This window comes from Penicillium atrosanguineum (genome assembly GCF_028827265.1).
Source record: "Penicillium atrosanguineum strain IBT 20685 chromosome Unknown utg000002l_segment0_segment0, whole genome shotgun sequence".
Taxonomy (NCBI): Eukaryota; Fungi; Ascomycota; class Eurotiomycetes; order Eurotiales; family Aspergillaceae; genus Penicillium; species Penicillium atrosanguineum.
In genome coordinates this window covers 1,415,737-1,438,280 of record NW_026623134.1, presented here as the reverse complement: position 1 = coordinate 1,438,280, position 22,544 = coordinate 1,415,737, and the positions used below count along the sequence as shown (strand labels likewise).

Here is a 22,544-nt window from a genome sequence, read left to right as displayed (position 1 = left end):
TACGGTTTATATTGAATACCGCATTCGGGGGGGAAGGATAAAATGGAGACTCGAGTGAATGACATCGGCGGTGTGTGGCCACTCGGGCGATAAGACTGTGCCTGGCGGGATGTCCGCACAAGGTAATCCGAGCTGCTCCCGTTCCAGACCAACGAGGAAGCAGCACGATGAGGAATTGTGGTTCATGTGAGCAATGGAAACTGCATTGTGGATTCCTGAAATCATTCCGGGGCGTTGCCGGGCGAGTATAAAGTGAGAGAGCTCCTCTCTAGCTCCTAGCTAGCCTCCTGTCCTTTCTGCTGTATACTTTGCGGCTTTATACTCCTCTCGCCAGCTTCCAAGTGAGTTCCAGTCACCTGTTCCTCCCCGGATCCAACGAGTACTTCGGTGCTACCTTGCTACCCTGTCACCTGAAATACTGCCCTGTGCCAATTTCGATCAGCTCTGAGGAAAAAGCAAACCCGCAATGGCTCTCAACTAACGAACCCCCCAGTCTGCGTCAACCCCCCACTTTTCCCCCCCCGCCTTGGCCTCTCGAAGTAAATCCACAGCTCGCCACCCTGCACAAAGCGCATTTCCTGGTTATTTAAACTGGCGTCACTTTGGAGAATCTCTGATTCTACATATACAGCGGGAATTCATCAGCTGATTTCCACACTTTGAAAACAATAATCAAATCAGAAGTGGAACGAATAACCTTCAAAATGCAGAGTAAGTAGTTCTTGCCAGCCCCAAGCTAGGTAACAAAGCTCAGAACAGCTTGCTCACACTTACTAGCCAAGCACTTCTTCACCGACCCGACCCATTTGGTCATGACTGCACTTAACTCCATCACTCTCACAAACCCGTCCCTTGCCTTCGACGCCGAGCATAAGATCGTTTTCCGCCGTCCAGATGCGCCCCGCAAAGCGAAGAAAGTCTCCATCGTCACCGGTGGTGGATCCGGCCACGAGCCCGCATTTGCCGGTTATGTCGGCCAGGGTCTCTGCGATGCTGCTGTCGCCGGCACCGTTTTTGCTTCTCCCTCCGCGGAGCAGATCCGCAGAGCTGCAATTGACCGGGTCCCTACCGATGCCGGTGTCCTGATCATTCCTAACAACTATACCGGCGATGTGCTCAACTTCGGTATGGCCACGGAGAAGTCCCGTGCTGCGGGTATTCGTACGGAGTTCTTTGCGATCAATGACGACGTGAGCGTTGGCCGTAAGAAGAGCGGCAAGGTCGGTCGCCGTGGTCTGAGTGGTGGTGTGCTTATTTTGAAATCAATTGGCGCTTTGGCGGAAGCCGGGTGAGTTTTAAACCATTTATGCTCGGGCGGAATGTCGAGTGCTAATGGGACAATACAGTGGCTCTTTGGATGAAGTCTATGCTCTTGCCCAGTTAGTCAACGACAACATGCTCACCATTGGCTCTTCTCTGGAGCACGTCCACGTTCCCGGCCGTGGAGTGCCCGAGGACACAATCCCGCCCGGCCAGATCGAGGTCGGCATGGGTATTCATAACGAGCCCGGTTCTCACCGTGACAAGAATGAGCTCGTCACGGTCGTCTCGACCATGCTGACCCAGATGCTCGACGAGACTGACCCGGACCGCGCCTATGTCTCCCGCAAGTCCGGAGATGACTTCCTTCTGTTGATCAACAACCTTGGCGGTGTCAGCCCACTCGAGCTGTCCGGTATCCTTGACGAGGTCCACCGCCAGCTTGTCCGTGACTATAAGATCAAGCCTGTGCGTGTGATCCAGGGCACTTTCCTGACCAGTCTAAACGGCCTGGGCTTCAGTATCTCGCTTTTGAGATTAGCTGATACCGGCCTTGGCGCTGGCAAGTCTATGCTCGAGCTCATTGATGCCCCGGCTGAGGCTCTGGGCTGGTCGGCCCCGATTCCCACCTCCGTCTGGGAGAACCGGGTCGACACCTACCCCAAGGTTCAGAACTCTGACTTGGCCGAAAGCGCCCCCAGCAATGTCAAGTGTATGTTTCGTCCCAGCGCTCCAAATAAGTTATCAAGGCTAACATTCCAACAGTGGATCCAGCCGTGATCAAGAAGGTTCTCGGCGCCGGCCTGGCAAGCGTGATCAAGGCCGAGCCCGAAGTGACCCGTTTCGACACGATCGTCGGTGACGGTGATTGCGGCGTGGGCTTGCAGCGCGGAGCCGAAGCCATTCAAGCCCTGCTAGAGAAGCCTTTGACCGATGATGTCGTCACCACAGTGAACCGGATCGTGGATGTGGTGGAGAACGTGATGGACGGCACGTCTGGCGCGATCTATGCGATTTTCCTGAACGCGCTGGCCCACGGACTGCGCGAGCAGGACACTGGTTCTCCCCTCCAGGCTTCCACTGAGGTTTGGGCCAAGGCTCTCAAGCACTCCGTTACTGCCCTGGGCAAGTACACGCCTGCGAAGCCTGGTGATCGTACCCTCATGGATGCCCTCGTTCCGTTCTGTGACACTCTCCTCGAGACCCACGATGTCCGTGTCGCGGCTGCTGCTGCTCAGCAGGGTACCGAGTCCACTAAGAGCATGAAGGCTAGTCTTGGTCGCTCTGTTTATGTTGGCGGCGAGTCTGAGTGGATTGGAAAGGTGCCGGATCCTGGTGCTTATGGTCTCACTGAGTTCTTGACTGGAATTGCCGAGTCTGTGTAAGGACTGGGTTGACTTCTTTCCCTGTCTTGATAAATAACTAGCGTGATACCTGACCTCGGGGATTGATGCTCGACGGTCTTGTTCTTATATAATTTGATGATGATGACGACAATAAAAATGGGTTATCTTTGAAGAAAAATAATTTCCCCTTAAATCTTTGAGTTGTGGCCCCGAAACAGACCTTGGGAATTAGAGTGTGGTGTAGATGTCTCCATTCTATAGATAATTGGACCACCAGTTGACCTGCATGTAGGGCCCAAGAACCCACAACCTTAGATCATAAAGATATTGAAGAAGCTACGCAAAATGAACTGGAAACAGATTTTATGATCTCCCGAAAATCCATTGCTAACCGCTCTGTCCAAGGTAAGACGCCGCCCGACGCTCCTCAAAGAGCGAACTCATCGACCCTAAAACTAAAACGCCGGTACAAATCTTTTTTATCGTCCACCAGAACGATGCGAAAAACAAGATCAAAGATCATCGCACTCTCAGGGTCATCGTTGCATACGAATGTTACCTCACAGCAACAAGGGACGAGTACCCCGCGGCGGTGACGACCAGAAGCAAGGGCGAGACATCGTGGAGCAGAAATCAAAAAAAAGGGTATCGAGATCGATTACATGATGAATTTTTCGTCCCACCGGTAGTTCAGTGGGTACGATTTGCGGTGCAAGTAGGAGAGATCAACCATCCCGCAGATCCAAGGAAGTGAAACCTGGGCGGGATGGGCGTGCGCGAGATAAGATGGTGCGGCAAGAGCGCTCAGCTGAGCAGAACGAGGATAACGGAGTCGCCGCGCAGGAACCTAAAGACGAACAAATGTCAGTCTCACAGAAACACACGAGATGAAAAACCACCAGATGTGCGGTATCGATAGCAGGTAGCAGCAGAGGCCCAAACGTACATCTTGCTAACGAAGCGATCCTTGTTCACACCCTTGCCCTTGTTGCCCTTGGGCTTCTCGGTCCACATCTCCTTGACGTTCTCAAGAACCATGTTGCAGTGTCGGTCAAAGGCCTTGACGCGGGCCAGGAGCTTGCGGTTGTTACGGCAGGAAATCAGGACCTGAGTGTGTGTGCGGGTGGCGGTCTGCAGCAGAGACAGCGGGCCAGCGGTGAGCTCGTGCTCTTCGACCTGAGCGACCTCATACTCACTGTAATGCGCGATGCACGATTAGTTTTATGCTTCCTGTAGGGGTTTTGGTGGCATGCATGAGGAATGTTGAGGATTATCGGAGGTGCGGGCTTTTTTTTCATGGTTTGAAGCCCCGCACTTCTAGGCAGACACTTGACGGACAGGGGGGCAATGATATTCATTCGAGCGACCGGGGAATTTGGGTCGGGGTGGGAGGGGATGGGTGACATACGTGAGCTCGTTCTTGGGCTTGTTGAGCAGGTCTCTGGAGGTAGCGTCAGCTGGGTGAGCCATTATTGGAGCTGTATGAGTCATTGACCACGTACTGAATCTTGGAGTCCGGAGCTGTCGACATGATGGGCGATTGGTGAGGATATAAAAGGGCCGTAAAGGCCCGCCGAGCTTCGACGTTGCGCGAAGTTCGATGGGTCACGTGATTAAAAAACTGGTGCCTTAAATATCGGGCCCAAGTGGAGCGTCACGTCTCACGTCGCGTACACGGCTTGTTTGGTGATCGTCGATAGCTTCACGCTCGCGCATGCAAGGCTTCTTAAACTCCCCCAACCTCCCCCCCTCCTCCTACTCTCCTGCAGCTGCAGCTTTCCTCCCTCTTTTTTCCCATTTAACCCTTTTTGGTCAATTCCTAAGGTATGAAGCGGTCTATCTTTTCTCCCCTGTGAAGATCCACGCCAATTGCCCGGTTAACATTCCAGTCCTGCAGAGCCTGCTCCACCACCCTGCTGCATAACCTACCCATTCTCCCGGTCGACCAGATACTTTATCGATATGCTTGGCTGGTAGATCGGCTCCGTTGCTACCTCGCCCCTGCCGAGTGCTACGTGAAGTGCATCCAAGTCGATTCGATTCCTTTCTCCTGTCATCAGATTCGATATCCACTCTTCCTCCCTTCGGACTGCTACCCTTGCCTCCTTATACACTCGAACACTACCATTTCCTTCTTCTTTTCACTCCATGAAAATTTGGTGATCTTTAATTTCCCGTGCATGAGGGTCAAACGAAGTGTGATTCGAGATGGATGTTCAGGACGGAATCACCGTCCGTCCCATGAGGCGTATGGATTTTCCTGTGTTTGTGTTTGTTTATGAGGATTGAGGCTAAACACGTTCATGCTACAGTGAAGGTTTTATACACATTCGACAACGAGAATAAGACGAATTGTCTGGCTCGCTGGCCGAACGTCCTCGACATCCAAACTGCGTATTTGGATGAGCAATCCCCGGTCGGGGTGATCGAATTGAAGACATGTATTCAGGCAATCGTTTCCGCAAGGTTTGTACCTTCTTCTCTGATCAAACGTCCGTCCATTGAATGCTTATGAGTGTTTTTTTATCCAGTCCTGAATTGGTAGCACAATTGGGAAAAGATTATACGGTTTACGCTTACGACTACTCCGAATACGAAACCCCCCTAGTCGGACAGGGAATGCTATCATGGGTCCTCGCTTCTGCATCGCCGACACCGGACGCTCCGGCTCACCAGTCCAAGACGATGGTCACGGGTCGTGTGTGCAAAAATCCGCTCGGTCTTTTTTCGAGGGGTGCCGGTGCCCAGGAGACACTGGAGGTCAAATTACGACTAGTCCCCGTGCCAACCGTCATGCAAAGCGAATATCTTGATAGCATGCAAAAATATCGGGAGTTGAGCAATGTCATTCCTCACGACTTTGACGCCCAAACATGGAGCAACTTTGTCCGCCAAAATCCCGCTTTGCTGGAGGCTGCTCGACAGAACGACCAAATTCCTTCCCCAATGACCCAGTCTGGAATTGAGCGATTCCACCAGCTCTTGAGTGAAGGTGCTACCCCACGCGAGTTCTCCAATTATCACAGTGAATCCGTCCGTTCCTCGTCGCCTACACATTCATTCGGTCCTCCCAGTCGGATGTCAACACCCGCTGGATCCCGCCCCTCAGCGCAGCACCAGCAGTCTCAATCGAAGCACAACTTTGGTCAGAGTGATATGATCCGCCCCTCATCCAGTGCTTCCATGCAGGACTGTGAATTCCAGCATCAAACTTTCAGCGGCCGGCCCCGACGAGATTCCATTCAGTCTGGCTATGGAAGTGGCGCTGATGATGTCGCAGAGCCACAGCCTCGGAAGAGAGCCAAGCTTGTCCAAGCTGGCTGGCCCGGCAAGTCTGACATGAATATCGAGCGGCAACCCAGCTCGTTGCGTGTTATGGCCAGCACTGCCGCCTCGGTCCGAATCCATCGTCCAACCCCAGTCAACCCTGCTCTTGCTGTAGAGCAGTCCAACGAGGAACCTATTCGCCCACCTACTCCCATCTCTCGACCTGGAGATATGCAGCGTCGGGGTCGACTCCAATCTAGCTTGCTCCGAGAATCTTCTACCAACGGCGTCTCCTCATATGCATCACCATACTACAACAGTGACGATATAATCACGACGGACCAGACTGCGCACTCCCCGGATGACTCACGCTACCAAGGTCTCTTTGAGCCTGGGTTCAATATGCCATCGTCCCCTCCTATTTTGGATGGTCATCGATTCGCGCAAAGGTCCAGTCCCGTCCTGCCTGCTATGTCCCTGGACACTGATTCGGGCTTCATGAGTGGTGGTTTCGATGACCTTATGGATGACGGGGCTCCTACCCCCGTGGAGGAGCGTCGCAGGATTGAGTCTCGCGAAGTCGCCTCCGAGAAGCGCTCCCGCCCTGTTCGATCTGCTGTCCAGGCTAGCTCTCCCGCTAGTGCCATTGGTCTCATGTCAGAAAGCGCTAATGATCCAATTGTGATGAACGATGGCTCGGCAGACCAGAGCTTCAATAAGCCACCCACCCGTCCGACCACATCTGCTGAGTCTAGGCCGTCTTCGCGTTCTGGCGTTCGGCTTGCCCCGAAGCCGCTAGCACCGGCACGAATTTCGCATAATGAAATTGTGCACTTGATGAATGCCATTCCAGCCAGCGATCCTATTGCTCCTAGCCAACCCCCTCCCCTTCATCACTCACATACCTGGAACGGGCCAATGAGTGATTTCACTTTCGTCGAGACCCCGAGGCCTCCTACTGCGATTAGCAAGCCTCGCAGTGGAACAGGTGCCAAACGATCCAAACAAGTGCAGGTCCGCTTGGAGCAAGCTGTTAAGGCTGGTGAAGTTCCTCCTTACTGCGAGAACTGTGGCTCCGTGGAAACCCCGACGTGGCGTCGAGCCTGGTCGATGGAGGTTTCTGGTGGTGAACAACTTGCAACTGAGATGATGACTGGGCTCAATATGTTATTTTGGGAAGTCCAGGAACGAAATGACCAGGGCGAAATCACCCGATTCAAGATCGTCAAGAAGAGTCTGGCCAATGCGGACAAGGGTTGGACACAGGATCTGCTGTGTAATCCCTGTGGTCTGTGGCTTCACAAATTCAAGCAAATGCGCCCCGAGAACAAGTGGAACAAGCAGCCTGCAGATAAGACCGGTAACAACACGAAAAAGCGCTCCTCGAGGAACCGCAAGCAGAGTGGTGGTCCGCTTTCTAAGCCTAGTACTCGGGCTCGCAGCAATGGCCCGCCTACATCTACTGCAGCATCTTCTCCGGCTCCTACCGAGGCCTCCTCTGTACAAAACGAAGAAGGCACCACTCCTCAAGCGGTCAACGACCAGGACTATTCAGAAGATCATCCCAACAAGAAGCGTCGGGCAAACAGTGCAGAGCCCCTGCGGTCTTCAGAATCTGCCAAGCAGCGCTGGGCTGGTCAGGATGCTGTGGAGGCTCTTCGCCGAGCCATTCAATCTAGTCCAGCTAGGAACCTGGAGAACCGAGTTGCTCCCACGCCCGAGGATACTACCCACCTTACTCCTAAGCCTGTACGACGAGCTCTTTTCCCTTCTTCTCACAACGACGGCGCGTTGAAAGACCTGGATGCTTCGTTTGTCAATAGCTGCTCTCCTCGACGCAGCCCCCGCATCGCTTCTCGTGGAGATAAAGCGGCTCACGAGGATAAGGAGAACCAGGAGCCCACCCCTCATGGTGATATCGATGGCCTCTTCGAGAGCCCTTCCATAGACTTCGATATGCCAATTAGCCCGACCCCTCGCCGCCGCAATCACCGCATCAACGCAGTGCACGAGCGTCGTCATTCACTGCCTTGCAACTCGCCTACCGCTAACCGACGCAAGGAGGTCGGCTCAAACATGAACCAGAGCCCGACCCGTCTAACTGCGGAGCGCCTGCAACGTATCCAGGAGGGCCATGGACGGACCACTCCCCGGCAGCATCGTTCACCCAACAAGCATGATGTGCCCACGATTGCAGACACGGGTCTCCACTCGGAGGCCTTCCAATCCCTCGATGGCATGATTCTCGATATCTTCGATGAGGCTCCCGACCAGTCCAACTTCGATTTGGAGAACGCCAAGTTGGATGAAAACTGGGCTGACTGGCTCCCCAACGACTACGTCTCTCCTTCTGGCTCTGAAGAAGGCCCCGGCTCTTCAGAGGACTTAATCAACGCAATTCTCTCCGATCCGGCCGCCATGAAAGACCACATCCACAACTCCCAATTCCACCTTTTCAACTTTGGTGACTCGGAGATGCCCGATTCGGGTTTCTTCAGCTCCGATGCTCTCCACACAGATCCCGTGGGTCTAACATCAAAAGACCAGCCTGCCAGCGAGCAGAGCAACGGTCAACAGGCAACCTCTCCAACAGTGTGAGGCAATGCCTAATACAACTTTTCCCTTTTCTGTCCTATTCCTGACTGATTTTGAGCGACGGCGTCTTGGTTGGGTGGCTTGTTCGATTTATTGCATCCCGACCTCAATATGGAGGCGGTTTTATGCCCTCGTCTGATGATATCTTTCATCGTGTTTCTACGATGATCAGAAGTACCTTGTTGGTCTTCTCTACATTCGTTGTGCCCTATGTGTGTGTATGCCTTTAGGCTGCGCTCATATGGTTATTGCTGTCACCGAGCAGCAAGTTATGATAAACGACAGACAAAATAAAACAAAATCTTTAATTCAATATCTCATCCCAAAACTAGCCTCACACAATTAGATCGTACCGGGGTGTACTGGGTAGCCAGGTTTTCCATCTAGTATCCGCGAGCGCCAGGATCTATGTCACTAGGTAAATTTTAGTCCGGGCTCTAGCATTCTCTGGGGGGACTTGGTCCTTCGTTGTAGCCTACCTTGAGCAAGAACCGGACAGACAGATTGGCGCACAGCTAGAGGTTGTCTAGTTGAGTCTACGCAATCTACTAGACGAAAAGCAATGAGATGCTCATAATTGGGATGGTATAATTCTGCCATCGAAGAGCTATGATCATAACATCGTGTGAAGTATGCAAATCTAACAAAAAAAGGCGCTCAGAGGACATCAACTTTCATGTTCCTCTAATATCTCAGGCACATTCCATAGTTGCACTCGCTGATGATCCTTTTAATCCACTCGTGACTCTTCTGCGCACCAAGCTGCTGGACCTCATGTGAAAGACCTCATGTGAAACAATGACAACACACCATATGACTTCGCAGGTAAATCCAGTTTGAACTATTTTTGTGTAAAAAGAGTCCGCTAGAGAGGTATGTAGCATGTCAATTCGACCCTGGTCTCGCGGGTATCAATTACTCGGCATCGTAGAAGACGCTCTTGAAACGGTGCGTAGCCTCAACGACCTGCTCATAGATCTTGTAATCTGAATTCAGAATGGAACATATTAGCCACGTTAAATAACCTGGGCTCATCATGAAAGACTCACCACAATCGGCGGGATTGCCCCAGTCCGTTGTTCCGAGCACCCGAATGCCGAGACCCTGGTACTCCTGTCAGTCTTTCGTCCAAGCAAGATACACGGAGCTAGGCTTCATAATTGGGCCTAGTATATCCACGGCCTGTCCCAGTTTAAAAAGAATAAGAAATGTCGAATGCATACCTGTCCACCCTCAAGATCAGCAACCTTCCCGATCACTTCAACAAGTTTCCCCATCTGGAGGTGAGAGTCCGGCTTGAGGATGAGTGTGACATCGCCATTTCCACCACATGTAATTGTCGCAGTATCGCCGTGGAGAGCGGACACGGTGCCCAACAGGCGGACGGTGTGTGTTGAACGCGGGCCGGAGCTCGAGGGGTGGAAGGCGTGCAGGTGGGCGGGGAGGATGCGGGGGGTCTGGAGAGACATTTTGGCCGTGATTTATTGTTCTGTTTGAGTTGAAATCCACAGGAGAGGTAGTGTCAGAGAGCTGCTCGAAAAGTTTTCAGTTCGTCGAGTTGAATCGGAGGTACTTGGAGGCTTCTTGGGTCGACGCGGTGCGCGGGACGCGTGGTCACGTGGAGGGGTTGTAAAGAGCTTTAATGCTCGAGACCGTGGATTTCTGCTGCGGCGGATCAAGTACTTCTTGATCCAGGTGATAGTTCGCCTCGTGCTCAGGTTACATTGGTTGTTTCCAGCAGCTTCATCCACGATCCTCTCCAAATCAAATAGTTCAACTTGCAAAAAGCGACTTCAGTATATCATCACGTGACATTATCGATTTCGACCCGGAGCTCTCTTGCTACGTCAACGCCTCCAGCTCCAAGCCAGTGATCCCCAGAGACCGGATTGATGGGCACGGCACATTTAACTTGAGCCATCCTTTCAATCAAGCTGTCAACACACCCCCAATCAACTCCCGCGAGAACTGGGGAATTCTACAAGAATGCCTCCTCCACTCCCCCTCCCACCACCGGGGCATGACCGCGAACCCGCTCAAGCCAGTGGGCCGGTACCGACCTGGGAAAGCAGTCGCAGAAGATCCCTCGTCATCGGAAGAGGAAGAGGAAGGTGATATCGAGGCGCAAAAGGAACAAGAACGACTCCGACGAATCGAGGCGCAGCGCAAAAGACAGCAAGCGCCCAAGGCAAGCTCATTCCCCGTCGCCGCAGCTCGCAAAGCTCAGGAGGAGCCCGAGGAGGACGAAGAGGGTTTCGAGACTGAGGATGACGAGGATGAACCCGCGGCGGCATCGAAAGCGAAGCCTGCGCAACCTGAGTCGGATGCATCAGAACCTACAGCACACAAGTCTGCTCTGGTAGCAGCCCCTGAAGAAAGCGAAGAAGAGAGCGAGGAGGAAAGCGAAGAAGAGGAAAGCAGCTCCGAGGACGAAGCGCCCCGGAGAATGCTGATACGGCCTACTTTTATTAAGAAAGATAAGAGAGGCAACGCCGCAGTGCAAGACGAAGCCCAAGCAGAGGCAGCCGAAGAGGAAGCGCGCCGCGCGCAACGACAAGAAAAAGCAGACCAACTTGTTCGCGACCAACTCGAAAAGGAAGCAATTGCCCGTTCAGCCGGAAACCGAGCCTGGGACTACGACGAGCTAGTTGAAGCGGACGAAGAAGGCGAAATCGACGACCGCGACGGCATAGACCCCGACGCCGAGTACGCAGCCTGGAAGCTGCGTGAGCTAAAACGACTCAAGCGTGAGCGCGAAGCGATTGAAGAAGCGGAGAAAGAGCACGAAGAGATCGAGCGCCGTCGCAATCTCACTGCAGAGGAACGAGACCGCGAAGATCGCGAGTTCATTGCGAAGCAGAAGGAAGAGCGCGAGGCGACCCGTGGTGAGACCGGGTTCATGCAGCGATACTTCCACAAGGGAGCGTTCTTCCGCGACGATTTGGAGCGCGAGGGATTGGATCAGCGCAATCTTATGGGACGGCAGTTTGTGGATGAGACATCGCGTGAGACGTTGCCTGAGTATATGCAGATTCGTGATATGACCAAGCTCGGCAAGAAGGGCCGGACTCGCTATCGCGATCTTAAGACGGAGGATACGGGTCGATTCGGCGACGGGTATCAGACCCGGCGGCGTGATAATGCTCCTCCAGTTGGCATTACGGATGAGCGATTCATGCCTGACCGGAGGGATGATCAGCCTCAGGGTCCGACGGGAGCCAATGCCAGTGCTGTTCAGCCTCGACGGAGATCAAGGACTCGTTCTCCACGACGAGACCGTCGCGACCAGCGAAGTCGGTCTCGAGAGCGTCGGAAACGCAGCCCTTCCCCGTACGAAGATAGGGACAAGCGCCGACGAGTGGACAGTTCATGATCAGCCTCACGACCGAAGCATAGCTTTTTTACATTTCTTTCTGGCGTTGGCACGGAGTCTGAACAAAAGTTGCATGGGTGGATTTTGCACTCTTATGTGATATACTGGCATTTCGAGCAACCGATACTCCCTCATTTAGAACCTGTATGGAATAAAGCAATCGCCCTTCACCTGGAGGGCGTGTAATTGTTTGAATGTGATATCTATTATCCCAAAGGGAAAGACTTTGTACATAGAGCTCCATAGAATGGGGTTGGATTTGACATCCCGGCCGCGATGTCCTCATGACTTCGTAAAACGGGCCCAGCCGGAATGGAAGTGGAATCAGTCGGCGTACAAGCCGCATGTTTCCAAAAGTAGTCCTAGAAACGGCACGATTCTCAGAGCGAGGCGAGGTATCTGCTTGACTGGCAAGTCTAGACTCGGCCGCAGGGTGAATCATCCGAGGTTGGGCTTCGCTTATTTGACACCATTCCGCTCAAGAACTTTCTCACGCTCCATGACGCTGTCCCCGAACCGAACGAGGAACACGGTGCGGCTGGGCCACATCTCCGTCGGCTGGTTATGGGCTGAGACCTTGGCTTCGAAGCCACACCCGTCGCACACGCCCTCGATGATACCGGCCACAAAGGCGGCGCAGTTGAGCATGCTCATCTCGCGCGGCACGCTGATATATGTGTTGACTAGGGGATCATTGTCGGTGATCATGTATTCATTGGGGGTGTCCGGTGAAACGGAGTGCTCGAGGGCATCGGCGGAGCGTTGGAAAAGCAGGCGCCAGAGCGGGCCATGAATAAGGTGGAGGAGAGTGATGATGCGCAGGGGGCGGTTTGGCGGGGATGAAGAGGTAGATGAGCTGGAGAGAGCTGAGGATGATGTGGACGTGGAGCGGTAGAAGAGGAGGTCGAGGAGGCGTAGGCCTAGGGGGTATCCTTGTTCGTTTAATCTGGGTTGTCTATTAGTATGCTTGGACGTGGGCCATGAGTTGAGGATAGCGCACCGTTTCTCTAGGTCTTGGATTCCTGTTACGCGCCGCTGAGCGTATGTAACCATCTCGCCGAACAGGTAGGCGAAGCTCGCCCGGCTGGACTCTGCATTGCGGCTCCGATTGAGGTGTCGGTCGTAGATGGTCTTGCGATTCGAGGGTACTCGAAGACCCTGTGTTGGCTGTGGTGTCAACGACTGTTGCGTAACTTGCTGTCTATCGTTAGCGCCCGATTGAGGCGCGCCTGCGTTGGTGGCCATCATTGACGAGTGTCTGGGCGGCGCGGCCATGAGGGTTATGTGGAGGGGCACGGGGGTGAGTTGCCGGGATTGAACTAGGACAGTCGTGAGGGGAGTTGAGAAGTATCGAAGTGTCAAAGGGTTCAGGCAAAGCGGTATCGACTTCAGATGTTCATGATGTAGTTGGTGAACAATCCAAGCCGAGGGGGAAGATGTTCGGAGGTTGAGCTGTGGATGCGATCTACGGTGGAGCACATCACCCGCGGGTGCAGTCCTTAGGAATTGGGAAATTTCTACATTCTCGTTTTACAAGACAATGGATAGGTTTGAAGATATTATCATGTTCATTATTTGATCTAACTAACAGTGTGCAGTCCAACCCCGCCCAGTCTCCCTCAGACGTCGTAGACCCGATAGGCAAAATTTTCCCACAGGCCGATGAATCCGCAAGGCACACTGAGGCGAGGAAAGCACAGCACACGCTCGGTATGGAGGCCGTCGAAAGTATAGATAGCATCTCGAAGATACTGAAAGAGCAAGTCCTGTTCTAAAACCATGCAATGTTAGCAAGGTGCTTCATGGATGGCAGATGACAAAAAAAAAGTCATAAAAGAAATAAGACCAGCGAAACAATCAGACATCCAAGGAAGATTCAGCGCACAGTGCCATCTTGATTTGGGTTCAAGCGATGACTAGCGTGGAAACTGCGAATGTAGGAAAAACTTTTCATCATAAAAGGCCGAAGCCTTTCGCTGGTGCTAGAGAGAAAAAAAAAGTCTCAAGACTTACCAAGTTAGTGAGAATAGAAAATAAAGGAAAGATGAAGGCGAAGTCCTTTCATCCCGGGGAAGAGAGCCACATTAAACTCGGAGCCCGGGTGAAGGGTGAAGAGGAAGTGAAGAAAGAAAAAATTTTGGGGCGGGCGGCCTTTTATAGGGTAGCCAAGAGCTGCCCGGGAAACGGAGACAGGACCCAGTTGGACCCGAATCTTCTAGCGATTATCCACTTGGGAAAATTTGAGCAGTTACCTTTAAAGGGAGTGTAAACAGTTATTTTTTACTTGATAGAATTGCGTAGCTAGTACTCAGGATAGTTAACGTAGAGGCCTAGACCCACGGCTCAGTCCCAGCCAAGGCAAAATTCTGCCATCAAATTCAATCTCGATGCTGTGAGACTTGGATATATTCCAAAAATTCATAGCTTTCCAGTGTATGGACCCTGTACGGGTCTCCAAGCTCGGCCATCGCGATCCAACCGAGATCCAACCGAAAACTTCAAGTGTCGAACTGCGCCGCCTGCTCCAGTAACTCCTCCAACTTACTTAAACGCCTTTTGTTTTGTGCGCGAGTTCCAGTTCAAGGTCTTGGAGATGCTGTGTACCCAATCCTCGCTGCGCCGTCCCTCAGGCAGCACATTGGCGAAGGGGTATCGCGACGCCGACACGGTCACGTAGTCACCGGGGTGCAATTCAACTCTGTGAGGAGGTGTGAGTATTTTTCCATCCACAAAGTCATTGCTATCGCTGCTGGGAGATGACTTACCTCTCGCGGCCGTCAAAACTAGCCCATGAACTTGTCCGCGCATCGTAAGGTACACCCATACGTAGCACAATGGTGTCTGGAAGAATAATCGGGCGGAAGGACAGGGTGTGCGCGCAAATAGCGGTTACCAGAATAACAGGGTTTTCAGGGTGCGACAGGGATCCGCCAGCTGCAAGGTTGTACGCCGTCGAGCCCGTCGGGGTCGCAACGCAGATGCCGTCTGCAAGCAGGGTGGTGAAATGCTCATCGTCGCCAAACAGCTCGATTTGAGACATGGCTGGTGGAGGACTTAGCTTTGCAGATGCAAAAATTCAATAGCAACTTACTTGGGTTTGGCCCGCGGTCCAGAACAACATCGTTCAGGATCTCGTAGACTCGATCCGGGGTATGCGTTAATGTGTCCTCGCCTTCTTCACCGATGAGTTCCTCTACCAGGTCTCGGCTGGAGAGGGATCGGGCATACGGATCTTTCAATCGCGCTTTGCTTCTCATGATGGTGCATTCGAATCGTAGGCGCAGGCTGACGGTGACCCCGTCTCTGAATGCATTTTCAAGGATCTTCTGGTGGTCGGAGAAGTCGAAGTTGGTCAGAAATCCCAATGAGCCTAGTGCGAAGGATAAAACGGGCGGCACGATGCGCTGGAACAGCCAGCTAGTATAGAGAACCGTTCCGTCGCCGCCAAGAGTGACAACGAAATCAAACAGGTGTGGCTGCTCCTGGGCAAGCTTGGGGTCCCAGAACTTTAGCCGGCCCTGAGCAGTTGGCTCCTCTTGTAGCAGCTGTAATGTTCCAAAGTCCGGATGTGTCTCCATGCGCCGCTCCACGTAGACGGTGTACAGCGTGTCGCGATCCTTGGAAATCAGCCATCTTGTGACCTTCCTAGTCAAGCTGACAAGGCATTCGTCGTATGCCTTGCTAACGATAAACACGGTCTTGACGGTGAGCTTGAGCTTGACACTGCCCAGTTTCTTGGACAACTTGCGCACGTTCCAAGCCAAGTCCGACAGCTGTCGCTTCGTCAAGTGTCGCGATTGGACGATTGTCGGAACAGGCTTCAGGATCTTGTTATCACCGTCGACCACCGACACCACCTGGTCCTCGCCGAGACCCTTCGTGTCAACCATAGGCTCATCTTCCTCGCTGAGGGTACGGATCACGTCTTGCGCTTCGCTGGGCTTGCTCAAAGGTGTGGTCCACTCCCCGGCAATCAAAGAGTGAACATAGCAGGCCGTACTCTTGTCATGAGTCTCAATACTTGCACTGACTCGGGGTTTCTCCATTGTTACAAGCGAGGACTTGCGGCGGTGGCTGGAATCGGGATAGAACACGACCTGAAGGTAATAACTTTTAGCCGAGGCCCATAAATCAGAAGCAATGGCTCTCTATACCTCTAGCCGGTCCCGTGTCTCACTATCGCTGGTCCCTCCGTGACTCTAATAAGCTGGTCAGTATCGCCGCGAGTGCCCCGCGCCGGTCCACGTACCTCGTCCACGGCGGCCGAGGATGCCTTTCGGTCATCGTGGTCCATGGCGCACAGAATCTGGACTTCTAAATTCGTAAATCAAGCAATCATGGCGGGTTCTGGGTTGTGACTCCGACTTGTCCGCAGTGTGGTGGGTTGCAAATGGCTTGGAAATGGGAGATGTGGGTATGACGTCGGCCCACTCATTCCTCGCGATCTCCATCTCCATCTTTCCTTTTTGTTGAATATGTGTATTTTCTTTAAACTTGCATATTCCACCGATCCTTTGTTTCAAAGAATCGATGTCGGTTTTTGCCTTGGCCTAGTCCGGTTTTTAATTTCGGGTGTTTTAGGCAAATTTGGTAGGCAACGAAGATCCCCCGGAAGGGACTCTACACTCGTGTTCGTATTATGCTATATCTACATGTTGTTTTTCATGGTTCGTAGAGCATCCATGACATCCACCGGGTCGGTCTTTCCAGCCACTTTCTGGACCTCGGGGTCCTAAAGTCCTTACATTAGTATCTGTGAACGGGCGATGCAGGCAGTCAACACTTACATGAACACGCATGAACACATTGTGAAGCTAGAGCGTCGAGTCAGTCTCAGTATTTCCAATGATTACCATGTCGGACATACCTTCTCATCACCAATGGTGAACTTGCCCTGCGTCTCCTTGTTGGCTTCCGCGAAAGCCTGCAGCTTCTTGATGGGCTCCGTCTGGGACACATGCATGCAGAACTTCACGTTTGCCTTGGTGTACTCGTGGCCGGGCTTTGAAGTGTCAGTCAAATATTTGAAAACAAAGGATGCTAAAACATACGTAGACCTTGGTATCATCTGGCAAGGATGCCAGCGTCTCGTTCAATGCCTTGTGCATCTCCGCGGCATCGCCCTCGAAGAAACGGCCGCAACCTGAGTAGAATTGATTAGATGCCGATCGTGAACAGCTGTGAGAAGGATTACAAGTTATTTGCAATCACGTACCTCCAATGAACAAAGTATCACCAGTGAACACCACGCGTTGGTCACCATCTTGCATATAATAGCAGATGCTATCTTGAGTGTGGCATGGGGTATGTAAAGCCTTGACGGAGATACGGTCTCCAATCTTGAACTCTTCGCCGTGTGCCGGGGTCCTGGTGACAGACTGGCTTTCCTTGCCTCCAATGACGGGAAGCTTACCAAATTGCTTCAACTAAAGGGGGTCAGTAAGTGATCCACGCGTTCAAGCTGTAAGATACTTACCATCTCATCGTTACCTCCAGCGTGGTCCCAGTGGCTAGCCCGGTATGTTAACAATGCAAGTTTTCAGGCTAAATAAAATCTTTCAGGCACTTACTGGTGAGTGTTGACAATTGCCGTCAAGTCAATCTTTCCAGCACTGATCTGAGACTTCAACTCGGGAGCAACTCTTGATTCACAGTCAGCTTGGCAACTGATAGCCGACGATTCAACTCGAACTTACTCCGGCGGGTTGGCAGGGTCAATGATGACCGAGTTCTTAGTCGGCTCATCGGTGACGAGGTAGGCGTAGTTGTTGCCCTTCCCCGTCCCTACAACAGCACAACGTAAGCTCAACATGTCCTCTGTTCTCATCGTCCATGCAAGGTGCACTTACACATAGGAATTGACTGGATATGCATGGCTCGGACTTTCTGGGCGCGAAGCTGATGAAAACCAAGGGATCGAATAGTTCTTGTAAGATTCATCACAAGACAGAATGAAGGCCCGAGTGCGGGGAGGTAGCTGTGTATAGCCAGCGGTAGCTCGGGATTACAGATCAAACGTCATGCGGAACATTGGTTTTCCCGAGTTCCTTAGTAATGATATGATGTCTCATTGGATTGGATACTTCATAGCTTATACTTGATTTTAAAGCGTTCTTTTTTATTTTTAATATGCTGCCAGCAGCACAGTGTCTATGGTATATTACAATAGTCTAGGTAGATGCAATGCCCAATGGACGACTGTCCCATGTCTCCACGGGACCCCATCCATGTTCCCGGAGTTTCTGATCGACATCAACCGGGCTGGCGGTGCCATTCTGAGATGACACTGTCTTGGACCGTTTCTGGGCAGGAGCTTTGGCCCTAGAAGTTGCCTTCTTCTGGGATTTCTCCCGTAATCTATCACTTAGGAGCTTGGCCCAGTGGTTGGGGCTTTCACTGCAGGCTGCGAGAATGTAGCTGCGAGGGAAGAATGACTGCTGTGACTCCCACTCTGGTGATGTCAATAGATGTAGAAGCCAAAGGAACAGTGCTTCAGCGTAGGCACTCTCCGAAGAATCGCTCGCGGGGTCGAAGACCAAGCTGTGAACAAGCTCTTCAGCCAGGTAAACCACAACAGATGGATGGCTCTCTGCGATCTTCTGTACGACAACATCCCAAGTATCGAATGTATCATCCAGAGACTCCCCAAGTCTGTAATGAAATATTAGTTATTTGCATCTGCAACCTCAGTTCAATCAAACTCACTCTCGCGCAGGATCAATCAACATAGACTGCTCTAGTAAAGCAGCAGGCAAAGACCGAACACCCTCACTCGACGCATCGCAGATAGATACAAGCTGAGCCGCAGCGGAGACTTCGTGGTCTCTTTTCCGCTTCTTTGAGGGCGTATCTGAGGCAGCTTCGGTCGAAAATTGGCGCAGAACGTCGCGGAAGGCCTTCTTGACCGAGCCTTTGTCATCATGCTGAATTGAAGAAACATCACCCAGGTCTTCAACAGCGGCCCAGTGGTTGTCCCAGAGCCACTCAAGGGACCGCTGTGAAGCCTTTCGCAGCACAACCAGTGACGGCGGCTCGCGGTGAGTTGCCTCGTGGCGCAACTCGACAAAGGACGCGGGCAACCCCAAGTCCATGGCGCGCTGGAACATGGTCCTGCGCTGTCCGTGGATCTTGGTGTCGACGAGACCCGTTACGAAGCTGTGATGTGTGATCAGTTTAAGGTCAAAAAGCTTAGCAGGAGATATCCAGGGCCCAAGACACGCCTTGTGCCGTGTAAACGACATGAGAATCAGATGGGATGTGCAAGAGAATCATACCGGCAGAAAGCAGCCGAGTAAGTCGCTCGGATAGAAAAGATGGAATTTCTCTGCGCATCATCGTGGAGAATAGCATCCGTCAACAACGCAGTCGCCTCGACATGGTGCGGAAGATTTCCACGGAGCTTCCATGCCTCAACCTAATTGGTTCATTAGACCAACCCGAAATTTCCAATGCCGAAGGGTAACGTACCGTTGCGCAGGCGTGAGCGCGCATATCCGGACCATCATAAGAAGGCGGCGGATAAAACTCGCTCCGTACCTCGAGCAACTGGCTCTTGGTCTTCCACGGAGTGAAAATAAGCTTAGACATTTCCACACGATTCTGGAATTAAATTGCTGGCAATTCGTGGTGCGACACTTGCTGTGTTGAATCGATGTCTTTGCGAGAAAGATTTTCGGCTGATTGTTGATCCATTAGGTCAATTTTTCCGTGGAACTTATTCGGGGCCCAATCAAGGGCTCGGATTCTTTACTCCGGTAAATTTAAATATCTACAAATTTAATAACAAATTCGTATCTGAGATCATTTGATTGTGATTGTTTGTCTATTGCTATGCTATGCTAATGATGAAGACTATGTTAAGCATGCCTCATAAGTGTTCTGGTCCCAGGGTATCCGATTATGCATCCAACGCCATTCCAAAAAAAAAAAAAAAATACTCCGTGCTATGCCGCGGTGAATCCGCAAAGAATGAAAGAAAGAAAGAAAGAAAGAAAAAAAAAGAAAACAAAAAATGTATCAAGCAGTTGGTTTAAATCCAGCCGTAGCTGTAGTTCATGCAGGGCTGGTTGAGGTGGGCGAAGGGCTGCGCTGAAGCCATCGTCTGCTGGTCCATGTCATCATGGTCGAAGAAGAAAGACTTCTGAAGAAGGTTCAGAGCCTGTTTGGATGGCTGTCTGGGGAAGGAGAAGTTCGCTGGTTGGGGCATGGGCGCCATTTCTTGGAGAGCGGGTTGAATTTGTTCGGTGTTGACCTCATCCCCATCCTCATTTTCATCGTCGGATGGCGAAAATGTCTCTTCAAGCTTCAGGCCCTTTCCAAGGGATACCTGGTGGGCTTGAGCCCGGGAGCCATCGGGCTCGCTGTACAGGCCCATTCCAACAAGCTCCTCTTCGCTCTTGGCTTTTTTCTGCTCTTGGGGAGCCGGTGTATCAAATTGCTGAATAGGGAGGAAGTCGGGGGTAGATGGGCCACTCAGCTCGCCCGGTGAAGGCACACTGGCATAACTGGGGCACGCTGTTGCTGCCGGAGGAATGTTTGCCATGGAGAGCATATCCAGCGACCAGCCATCAGATGTAGTCTGGGTCATGTTGGACATTTCCATGTTGGTGGAGGCGATATCCCATGCCATAGGCTCGACCTGCGAGTCTGACATGGACATTGCCGGGGCCTGTTGGGGAAGAGGCATGGTATTATGCATCTCGGGATACATTGAATGATAACCAGGCGAGTAGGTTGGGCCAGCGGAGACGGGATAAGACATCATGCTGTCGTTGGCGTAGACCGGATAGGCATGCATCGATTGGTCAGGAAAGGCACTCATGTTGGCATAGTTCTCCGAGGTAAAGTCGGGGACACATGTTGGGTTCGACAGGCCTCGAGCCCGGGCTGAGGAAGGGTGCCAGCTGATCGGGCGTGAATTCCGAGCAGCAGAAGCGAGAAGAGCAGCCTCCCAGGAAGACTGATACTGATTTGAGGTGCCATGCATAGCACTCTGCGCGACGGTCGTCCTCCTCCTGGCCATCGATGACGAGGGGCTGTTTCCCGCACTACGGGGCTTCATGACACGAGTGTGTCGGGGCCGAGGGAAAGCACGAGCCCAGTCTTGCAGATTCATGTTGTTGGGCTGGCTATAAGCTTTCTCCGGGTGCCATTGAGAGCCTATTGAAGAGGCCGGTTGTTGATAACAGTAATCGGCCATAAAAACAGAGCAGGAATACCTTAGAGACTAAGGTATAAGTAGAGGAAAGACTTTGGTAAGGTCAGTTAGATGCAGATGATATCAAGGGAGAAGGGGAACTAACGGGAAGGTGGGGGGAAGGGAAGGAAGGAGTGACGTGAGTAGATATAGATCAGAAAATGGAAAGAGCCGATGTTCCAATAGGAACAGCAGCAAGGTGACGAGTTGTTTGATATCCAGGGTCAGCAGGCAGGGCCGCAACGTTATAAGGGAATCCAGGGAGCCTGGGGATCTACCACCCGCCCCAGCTCCACGATCCCACCGCACATGCTAAGATGACACGACGTTGACACTAGTGGACTAGAGAGAACCAAATAATAGAGTGATGAATCACTGGTAGCGGTCCCACCGTTTCGGCTAGGACCCAGAAGCCCAGAGGGATACAGTACAGGGGAATCCTCCGGAGTACAGGCCACGATGATCGGACCTATACGTCGTAGCGCGTCTGATGGAGACATGGAACATGCTTTTGGAGGCGAACATGGGGAAAGACGGTGATCCACAGTTGGGTCCGACCAAATGGACGTGGACCCTCACACGGGCCCAGTCTGGGGCTACACTTTCTTTTTTTTTTCCTTTTCCCTCATTTTCCTTTTTTTTTTTTTTTTATCGTTTTTTTTTTCTTTTTTTAAACCTTCATTTAATTTAATGTTAATGTATATCACCATACATACGTCGTTTCGGATGCAAGTGGTCTAGTTCTGTTTCCAGTAATCAAGTCGCGCTAACCCTGCTAGGTTGGACCTTTCGCCCCTCCCTTCCACCAAACAAGGACCCAAGAGCCAGGAACCTTGGCCCTTTAACCGCCCGCGGAATGTCATTTCATCTAGATCGACGGCCATAACTTCCTGCTTGAGTGATGTGCCCGCCTTGGCTGATTTTTTGTTCCCTTGGTTTCACGAAGACGATCAGCCCTGCAAATAAGAATGCAGGCATTTCGATCTTGATTTTGATTTTGCTTCCTTTGTTTGGGGACGGAGCCCCGGTTCTAGTTTGACGGGGACCCGGGTACGGGTTACGCAAGGGAATGTGATGGGGCCTCGAGATCGACTTTCCACCCACGTAGTCATTTCCGTTCCTTCGGTTCCTACATAGGTGGAGCTCCCCAAGGCTGCTATGGTCACGGCCTTCCCAACTGGTCCAAAGTCCAGCAGGGTCTAGACAATTTGGATTACCTGAGAAGACCGTGCATACCCGGCGAGGTTTCTATTCTCCGCTGCATGCACCCTCATCCATTCCGGAGTACATGATGCAGCAGATGCATCATCGCCGCCAATCTTTATTAATCGTCGCTAGCTTTTCTTCCGATGAGCCCCTCCCCGCTCATCCGGCTCGTGATTGGGCCAATCAGACGCCCCCGAGCGAACCAACTGGAAGTATGCTCCGTAGGCTGCCTGCATTGCGCACTTTGCACGGCGCCTTTCTGATCTGATCCGATCTGATCAGGATGCTCGTTGTCATTCTC

The 22,544-nt window shown here is 52.2% G+C and overlaps 11 protein-coding genes across 11 annotated transcripts; 4 read left to right on the top strand and 7 right to left on the bottom strand.

Moving 5' to 3' along the window:
* Positions 1-704: 704 nt before the first annotated feature.
* N7443_002290 (uncharacterized protein) lies at positions 705-2,645 on the top strand (the record flags this gene model as incomplete). The annotated part of the gene is made up of 4 exons (XM_056882346.1): positions 705-711; positions 760-1,288; positions 1,347-1,972; positions 2,026-2,645. The coding sequence occupies 4 exons, from the start codon at positions 705-707 to the stop codon at positions 2,643-2,645; spliced, it is 1,782 nt and encodes a 593-aa protein (XP_056744187.1).
* Positions 2,646-3,410: 765 nt separating this feature from the next.
* Positions 3,411-4,137, bottom strand: N7443_002289 (mRNA splicing protein SMD2; the record flags this gene model as incomplete). Its single annotated transcript, XM_056882345.1, has 4 exons — positions 3,411-3,453; positions 3,553-3,801; positions 4,015-4,047; positions 4,109-4,137. The coding sequence occupies 4 exons, from the start codon at positions 4,135-4,137 to the stop codon at positions 3,411-3,413; spliced, it is 354 nt and encodes a 117-aa protein (XP_056744186.1).
* A 677-nt stretch (positions 4,138-4,814) lies between these two features.
* On the top strand, positions 4,815-8,471 carry N7443_002288 (putative GATA transcription factor (Ams2); the record flags this gene model as incomplete). The annotated part of the gene is made up of 3 exons (XM_056882344.1): positions 4,815-4,854; positions 4,919-5,072; positions 5,138-8,471. The coding sequence occupies 3 exons, from the start codon at positions 4,815-4,817 to the stop codon at positions 8,469-8,471; spliced, it is 3,528 nt and encodes a 1,175-aa protein (XP_056744185.1).
* Positions 8,472-9,383: 912 nt separating this feature from the next.
* N7443_002287 (putative ssDNA binding protein Ssb3) lies at positions 9,384-9,937 on the bottom strand (the record flags this gene model as incomplete). Its single annotated transcript, XM_056882343.1, has 3 exons — positions 9,384-9,454; positions 9,518-9,572; positions 9,692-9,937. 3 exons carry the CDS (start codon positions 9,935-9,937, stop codon positions 9,384-9,386), a joined length of 372 nt encoding a protein of 123 aa, XP_056744184.1.
* Positions 9,938-10,488: 551 nt separating this feature from the next.
* On the top strand, positions 10,489-11,841 carry N7443_002286 (microfibrillar-associated 1 family protein; the record flags this gene model as incomplete). The annotated part of the gene is made up of 1 exon (XM_056882342.1): positions 10,489-11,841. The coding sequence occupies one exon, from the start codon at positions 10,489-10,491 to the stop codon at positions 11,839-11,841; it is 1,353 nt and encodes a 450-aa protein (XP_056744183.1).
* A 459-nt stretch (positions 11,842-12,300) lies between these two features.
* Positions 12,301-13,116, bottom strand: N7443_002285 (trafficking protein particle complex subunit 5; the record flags this gene model as incomplete). Its single annotated transcript, XM_056882341.1, has 2 exons — positions 12,301-12,787; positions 12,842-13,116. The coding sequence occupies 2 exons, from the start codon at positions 13,114-13,116 to the stop codon at positions 12,301-12,303; spliced, it is 762 nt and encodes a 253-aa protein (XP_056744182.1).
* A 265-nt stretch (positions 13,117-13,381) lies between these two features.
* N7443_002284 (uncharacterized protein) lies at positions 13,382-13,616 on the top strand (the record flags this gene model as incomplete). The annotated part of the gene is made up of 2 exons (XM_056882340.1): positions 13,382-13,389; positions 13,433-13,616. 2 exons carry the CDS (start codon positions 13,382-13,384, stop codon positions 13,614-13,616), a joined length of 192 nt encoding a protein of 63 aa, XP_056744181.1.
* Positions 13,617-14,382: 766 nt separating this feature from the next.
* Positions 14,383-16,135, bottom strand: N7443_002283 (putative NAD+ kinase; the record flags this gene model as incomplete). The annotated part of the gene is made up of 5 exons (XM_056882339.1): positions 14,383-14,539; positions 14,607-14,883; positions 14,933-15,938; positions 15,996-16,040; positions 16,091-16,135. 5 exons carry the CDS (start codon positions 16,133-16,135, stop codon positions 14,383-14,385), a joined length of 1,530 nt encoding a protein of 509 aa, XP_056744180.1.
* Positions 16,136-16,489: 354 nt separating this feature from the next.
* N7443_002282 (hydroxyacylglutathione hydrolase) lies at positions 16,490-17,715 on the bottom strand (the record flags this gene model as incomplete). Its single annotated transcript, XM_056882338.1, has 9 exons — positions 16,490-16,573; positions 16,629-16,655; positions 16,709-16,843; positions 16,893-16,984; positions 17,057-17,267; positions 17,318-17,351; positions 17,412-17,483; positions 17,538-17,625; positions 17,691-17,715. The coding sequence occupies 9 exons, from the start codon at positions 17,713-17,715 to the stop codon at positions 16,490-16,492; spliced, it is 768 nt and encodes a 255-aa protein (XP_056744179.1).
* Positions 17,716-18,011: 296 nt separating this feature from the next.
* Positions 18,012-19,428, bottom strand: N7443_002281 (rRNA-processing protein LAS1; the record flags this gene model as incomplete). The annotated part of the gene is made up of 4 exons (XM_056882337.1): positions 18,012-18,492; positions 18,547-18,996; positions 19,116-19,255; positions 19,309-19,428. 4 exons carry the CDS (start codon positions 19,426-19,428, stop codon positions 18,012-18,014), a joined length of 1,191 nt encoding a protein of 396 aa, XP_056744178.1.
* A 442-nt stretch (positions 19,429-19,870) lies between these two features.
* N7443_002280 (uncharacterized protein) lies at positions 19,871-20,956 on the bottom strand (the record flags this gene model as incomplete). Its single annotated transcript, XM_056882336.1, has 1 exon — positions 19,871-20,956. The coding sequence occupies one exon, from the start codon at positions 20,954-20,956 to the stop codon at positions 19,871-19,873; it is 1,086 nt and encodes a 361-aa protein (XP_056744177.1).
* Positions 20,957-22,544: the final 1,588 nt, after the last annotated feature.